Source organism: Lytechinus variegatus, chromosome 5 (genome assembly GCF_018143015.1).
Source record: "Lytechinus variegatus isolate NC3 chromosome 5, Lvar_3.0, whole genome shotgun sequence".
In the NCBI taxonomy this organism is placed as follows: Eukaryota; Metazoa; Echinodermata; class Echinoidea; order Temnopleuroida; family Toxopneustidae; genus Lytechinus; species Lytechinus variegatus.
This window is the reverse complement of record NC_054744.1, coordinates 10,135,132-10,142,730: the sequence shown is the minus strand read 5'-3', so window position 1 is coordinate 10,142,730 and position 7,599 is coordinate 10,135,132. Positions and strand designations below refer to the sequence as shown.

At 35.5% G+C, this 7,599-nt stretch overlaps 1 protein-coding gene across 1 annotated transcript; it reads right to left on the bottom strand.

The window, feature by feature from the left end:
- Positions 1 to 478: 478 nt before the first annotated feature.
- LOC121414758 lies at positions 479 to 6,842 on the bottom strand. Its single transcript, XM_041607821.1, has 2 exons — positions 6,221 to 6,842; positions 479 to 678 (listed from the first exon to the last, which is right to left on the bottom strand). Exons 1-2 carry the CDS (start codon positions 6,791 to 6,793, stop codon positions 589 to 591), a joined length of 663 nt encoding a protein of 220 aa, XP_041463755.1. The 5' UTR covers positions 6,794 to 6,842; the 3' UTR covers positions 479 to 588.
- Positions 6,843 to 7,599: the final 757 nt, after the last annotated feature.

Here is a 7,599-nt window from a genome sequence, read left to right as displayed (position 1 = left end):
GGAATAACCCAACTAAAATGGAATAGCCCAAAATGAAAAATAAAAGTAACTTAATGATTGAAAACAAAATGGAATAGCCCAACTAAAATGGAATAGCCCAAAATGAAAAATAGGAGTAATTTAATGATAAAAAACAAAATGGAATACCCGAGCAAAAATGGAATAGCCCAAATAAAAATAGAAGTAATCTATTGATAAAAAAATGGAATCGCCCAATTATTATAGAACTAATCTAATGACTAAAAACAAAATGGAATCGCCCAAATAAAATGGAATAGCCCAAAATGAAAAATAAAAGTAATTTCATGATCAAAAACAAAATGGAATAACCCAACTAAAATGGAATAGCCCAAAATAAAAATAGAAGTAATCTAATGATAAAAACAATGGAATCTCCCAATTATTACTGAAGTAATTTAATGACTAAAAAACAAAATGGAATTGCCCAGATGAAATGGAATAGCCCAAAATGAAAAATAAAAGTAATTTAATGATTAAAAACGCCTCCACTACTCATCATACAAAGTAATAATAAAATCCAAAATGTTTCTTTGACATGTTCGCCCTTTGCATTGTCCTTATCACATGTTAAAAATAATCCGAACAGAACATGAACTTACCAATGTTAACGTCTTTCCGCGGTGACATCTGTACCGAGTAGCAAAAGTAGTCATTTGCCTTGAAGAAAAAATAGGTAAAAAGGTAAAAACTTAAAATTTCAAATAGATTGTATTTCTTTGTTCGTCTGCTTTGTTTGAGTGTAATTTACACTCATTTCTTTAAAAAAGTTCATACAAGCGGGTGATAAAAGGCTTATTACACAGCGAAACTTTTAAGAATATATATATACATACGTACATACATATATATACTATACCTTTTACGATTATTCTATTCCATATGCCGAAGCAGACTATTTCTATTCTATCATACGCTTCCCTTACTCACTTAGTCATGTTAATTTATATTCATTTGTATGGTTATCGTTTTATATCTGTTTGATCATTTCCTTTGTTGTATTATTGAGTTGATTCGAAATGAACTCAAGCTTGAAATTGTGGTGTATAGAAAATTTGAGACATTCTACTCCGGTTTAATTTTTGGTGTCAGTTCAACATCAGCAGAATCGTTTGAAGCATTTAAAAAGGTATTTAAAATCTTATCTGTTTTCTTGTTAATTTCTTGCATGTTTTAAAGGGGTGGTCCAGGCTGAAAATATTTATAGCTTAATACACAGAGTAGAACTCACTGAGCAAAACGCTGAAAATTTCATCAAAATCGGATAACAAATAATAAAGTTATTGAAGTTTAAGGTTCATCAATATTTTGTGAAAACAGTCGTCATGAATATTCATTAGGCGAGCTGATGATGTCACTTCTCCACTTTCCGTTTTCTTATGTTATTACATAAAATCATATTTTTTTTCATTATTTCACACTTGTGTGAATAAAATGTCTCCGTTATAATGAAATAAGTTGCAGCAATAAACATCTGATGCACTAAATTAGTTGTCAATCCAATTTTTCTAGTTCTTGGAGGAAAAAAATTGATAAACCTAATTTCATATAATAAAATACAAAAGAACAAGTGAAGACGGACATCATCAGCCCACCTAATGAATATTCATGACGACTGCTTTTACAAAATATTACTAAACTTTGAAATTCAATAACTTTGCCATTTGTTGTCCGATTTTGACGAAATTTTCGACATTTTGCTTGACGAATTCTACTCTATTTATTAAGCTATACATACTTTTAGCCTGGACCACCCCTTTAATACCCCTTTCAGTAACTTGCTGGCCCGGGCCAGGCCCGGGCTAAGTCGTAAAATTTTGAGTTTATGAATGGCGCGGGCTATTTTGGCCCGCGCCAGGCCCGGGCTATTTTGGTGCTGCTTTTATCAGCACCAGACCAGCGCCAGGCCCGCACCAGGCGCCGACCAAAGAGTTTATGAACGGATAGCAGCACCAGGCCCCGGCCAAAATTCCTCACACGGTCAAAGGTCACACAATTCTGGCCGTGCCTCCGCATCGCGTGTACATCAAATTTACCGCGCGAATATTCAGCGAATACGGAGCACTTCCGCTCTGTATATGGCGTGTTCAGTTACCATGACAGTTTGCCCTTACGTGCCCGAGTTTTTGAATGGGTGATCGTATAGTTACTGAAAGCATTTTTATCGCTTGGTGCGGACTATTTTAGCGCGGGCCTGGTAAGGACCAAAAAATCATGAGTTACTGAAAACAGTATCAGGTAATTTGATCTGTAGTACACCCCACAAGGAAACGTTATAGATAGATTGAGCAAAATAAATGCTATGTTTATTATTATTAATATCATTACTATTATTATTGTTATTATTATTATTATTATTATTATGACAACACCTATAGTTGTTACTCTTACTCTCTTTGGTGTTATGTTCAATCTCTAGGGTGTAATTTAACACCTCAGGGTATGGTAATCTATAGTATAGGGACATAAAATGTCAGATTTAACACCTTAATTTTTAGAGTGTATAGCAGCAACGAAAGAGACAAATATATGAGGCCTGTTATTATGATCATAGTCGGTTATATAATTTTGCGAACACTGAACCTTAAAGAAAATTATCGATATCAGCATAAAGCGTTTAAAGAATCATTCACTGGACGATTCTTTAAATTTGAAAATTGATTGAGTCTATTATGTTCATCTTTCCTCTACTCTTATGAGAGCTCAAGAAGTATTTCAAAGTTTTCATTAATTTCGTCGTTACCTCATCAAGAGAGCCACTTTTCTTGTGGGAAAAGTACTTATCAATCTTATGAAAATTGCATTTCTACTTTATCGACTTACTTACTCATCTTAAATACATTCAAGGTTCAAGAATTTTATTTCATCTCCATATCAACAAAATTAGCAATAAAATCAAATTTATGCAGTAATGTGGCGCTAGCCAGGGGCGCCAGGTAAAAAATGCAGAGGTGAAAACGGCAGAGGTTAAAATAACAGTGCCAATTTGTCATTTGTACTTCTGCCATTTTTACACCGAACCAATCTGTTATACACATTTTTGTACAATAACATGAAACTTTAGATTGTATGATTAATTAATTATGGCGGATGGGTGCCTGGTATATCCAAGGTACCTTTGGAAGCGCATATGCGTTTAAACGGATTAAGCGTTATATAATTCCCCATTATTATAATCAAATGCCAAATTCATAAACTAGCGTAAAGTAAAACATAGTTTATTAAAATGGGAGTATCCACTATAAACTATAGCTTTAAAATGTGATTCATCTGGTAATTGAAAACAAATGGAGCAAATAGTGTGCATGTATTTCAAATGGATGCTTATAATGGTTATTTGTAGGCTTTTTGTCATCATTGTTTTTTCAATTGTTTTAATTCATAGGAATCTGTAATAATAATGGGCATATTTTGATGATGTCGTCGTTGATGTTGCTGTTTTTTATATATTAGGAGTTCATAGTGAGTATATCTTAGCCAATAAAAGGTATTACTATAGATTCCAAGATTTAAGATTCAATTTAGCACGTATTTACAAGGAGTACGGTTCACTTAATGACATTCGTTTTGGTTACAATATACTGGGAATGACAACTATATAAGCCCGGCTTTCAGCGAGTGCACCGTATAAACATCGAAGAGGAAACAACAAAAAGTATATGAGGGGCGGCGGAACCGGGGGCAGGGGGACACTTGCCCAAAAAATATTCCTCGTAGGAAAAAAAGCCTTTTTTCAAATGGAAAGTGCCCTTTTTTCAAAATAAAATGTGCCATTTTTCAAAATAAACAAAATCATTGTAGGTTAAAAGAATCACAATTTTTTAGCTCGCGCTTCGCGCTCGCATCATATATTGTTAAGCAAGGTAATCATTCTGTCTTTGGTTATAAAAATACTTAGAATATTCAGTTTTCACGTTGGAATTTCACATATTTTTAGCTCGCGTTTTGTGCTCGCACTATTCGATTAGTTGTGTATCTCATCATTCAGTCACTAAATGTGGGTGCTTCGTGGTCTAGTGGTTCTGACTCTCGCCTTTGAAACAGAGGGTCGTGTGTTCGAATCGTAGCCATGGCGTATTTTCCTACAGCAAGAAATTTATCCACACTGTGCTGCACTTGACCCAGGTGAGGTGAATGGTTACCCGGCAGGAGTAATTCCTTGCATGCACTGAGCGCCGGTGATGGTAGCTCGAGCTAAAGCCGGGGTAATAATAGCAGCGCTTTGTATCCTATGGCAAAAAGCGCTTTATAAATACAGCTATTATTATTATTATTATTATTAAATGCAGTCCTTATCAGGTCTCTTTTCTGGTCAGTATATTAAAAAAAATCAGCTCGCGCTTCGCGCTTGCATCAATTTAGATACACAACTTTTTCATGAACATTTTCGTGTCTTATTAAATGTTCGAAAGTTTGAGCTTGCGAGGATTCCCTTTTAATAGTACTGTATAATGAGAGCCATGATATACCAAAAAGCGAGTTTCACAACTTCATATATGAAAATGTTTCAAAACCGCTCGCTCGCGGAAAAAGATTGACTACATATATATTTCATTAGTCAGAAATCACTTCAAAAAGTCTTTGCTCAACTTAATTACTACATAACACAAAACTACTTTACGCAGATGATAATCTGATGGTTTGCACCATAATGTACATTCAAGTGTCCATTTTGGCTTTCCCCCCCCCCCCCCAACGAAAATACGTTCCGCCGCCACTGAGGTAAAGTTATTTCCTTACAATGCTTGCAGTAAGTAACAAGAAAAAGAGGAAATCATCCAGGAGAGATAACGAAACAATAAAAATGAATAATATTTGTAGTAATAAAAGAAAGAAATTGAAATAAAGTATAGATTATGTATTATTTCTGTCAATATTGTATGGCGTGAGGTTTTATCATTACTAACCATATGGTTATAGGCAAAGATGCTAAAATAAATTAATCAGATATTTGTTGCTTACTTCCTTTGGTTGTGTCGTTTCTAACTACCAGCAAAAAATGACTCGGTACTTTTTATATTCAAACCAATTAAAACCACAGAAATCGAAGCTTGAAAATCAAATATTCATTTTGATATTGTTCGTGCTTCATGGTAAATGCTGTACACAAGTGCGGAATGCATTTTAAAAGTAAAACACCTTTTTACATTGTTACGCTACTGCAAAAACTCTGGTGTTGATTTAACACCAGCCCGGAATCTATTATGTTCACACCAGAGAACGGTGTTAAACAACACCAGTTTTGTTTTGGTCTAACACCAGATAGGTGTTTATACAACACCAATTAGTATCAAAACAGCATCTGTTTTATTCCAAACTGATGTGGTTTCAATACTGGTGTGGACATAATATAGATTCCGGGCTGGTGTTAAATCAACACTGGAGAACCAATGACAATAAGACTAGAATAATAATGATAATAATACAGGTATATTTACCCAGGGAGGCCACTTCAGTTTCGAAAACATTCAAGGAATTTCTTCCTACCGGGACCCATTCACCTCACCTGGGTCGAGTGCAGCGCAGTGTGGATAAATTTCTTGGGATTTCTGGGATTCGAACCCACGACCCTCTGACTTGAAAGCAAGGGGTGTGTGATTCTTCACACTGTGCCTCACCCTGTGGTACACTGTGTTCTTTCCAATGGGGAAAGGGGCATTAAAGTTTTTTCAAACCAAGCTTTATTTTTTTTTATCTCTTGATATGTCTTACCTGTGTGTTTTACTTGTCTAAAGGAATAATAAGAAGTAAAATATGTGGTCAGCAATTAGCAGTTGTCTCATTTCTACAATATCAAATGAATTTTGTCTGACGTGAATACGAATCAGCAACATAATCCAAACATTAAAAGATAATTACTGATTGAACCACTTGTGCCCATTATAGATAAAGCAAAGATATTTTCAGATGTGAAATCAATTTTCTGTTCAATTTGTTTAAAGTTGTATATAACCTATATACGCCTGTATTCAGGCGTATTATACAGGTTTTAAATAATAACAGGCGTATGATCTGTATACTCCTATATCCCGTCACGTTTGGTTCTAGGGACGGATGCCTTCTCCTGTAAACATAACTTGTATATTATTCATATTCTTTATGACAAACTGAATTTGTATGAATTTATTATGATTGTTATAAAAAAATGAAGAAATTTGAGAAACGGAAGAAAATAAATACTTCTGTAAAATAAAAGCCATACCTTTTCAGGATGCACGTTGGGCATTCGTAAATCTGTTGTTCCATTTTCAGGTCGATCCTCAGACAATGAAGATGATGACGAAGATGACTGGTATGAGCCATCATCAAATTGTTCCATAAATGAATTATCATAGCTGAAATATAGAGGCGCGGGATAAACACCATCACCTTCTCCGCCATTCTCTAGTACCTCCTCCTCCTCCTCGATAGTGTTCTGTAAAGCATTTTCATACCTGTCTTCAAGCAGTGGTAATCTCGACAAAGCTGCTATCCATTCCTCCCTCGTATTGGCTCCAAAAACCTGACATAGCGTCAGTAAGGAGAGGGCAAGGACGGAGAAAATCTGTCGAAAAGATGCCATGTTTTTCTTTAGTAGGGTAATAATTGTATATAAAGCTCCGTATGTTACGCGCCTTTTTTGAGAGATGAAACAAATGTCAACCACTTTGATGTTGCGTGCTCTTTTCCGCATCCGCGAAGAACGAAAGGGTACGAGTGTGTGTGTCTTGTGAGCATGCACAGGTGTAATGCACTGCGTGTGTGTGTCACTGTGTGTGTGCAACAGAGGCGCCATGGATTTTCATCGCTGCCTCTAATTGTGCGTGCATTTCCAGTGCACAGCTCATCTCGTTTAGCGGGAGTGTATGGGTTTAACGAGCGAGAATGAGATGCTCGATCGGGAGCATTGATGAGGAGGGTTTGGAGAAAGAGAAGAGGAGAGAGGAGAAATCCTTGCATAACAAATCAGGGAACGAGTACGTCATATAATTGCTATGGGAACTGCCGTTCCTGCTTGCGCATATTATCGCCCTTGAACATGATACGCATTTCTGCTGTTTACAAATAAAATACTGTGTTCTTTTTCCCCCGTTGACAAAATTATCGTGTTAACGATTAATGTAAACAGAAATACATTTTGATAAATGTAATTTAAGCACTCATCGGGAACGTATAAGAAACTGAATAAAAAAAAACAGAATGTACTTTATCCCAGCCAAAAGAAAAAAAGCATAGGCCTAAATAATTAAATCACAATCAACATATGGCCACTTTCTTGTAATATTACCTGACTAAAATCACCAGAACAATAACTATTTATAGCTGTGATTAAAAAAATCAAATATTGTTAATGACTTTCCAAGTGAATTTCAATCATTTATTGTATTTTTAAAAGATACAATTTGGACTCATGATATAAACCGATGGCTTCTTTTGAAATTCTATTTTATCGAAATGATTGCAATTGGTGAACTTAGAAGGAATAATTAAGAGACCGTGCGGCACCACGGGGAAATGGGGGGGGGGGGGTAGGCAGAGGAGACCCTTATGACTTTGTACGGTATAGTAAATAAAAGAAAAAAATAGGTCTAATGGAGGAAT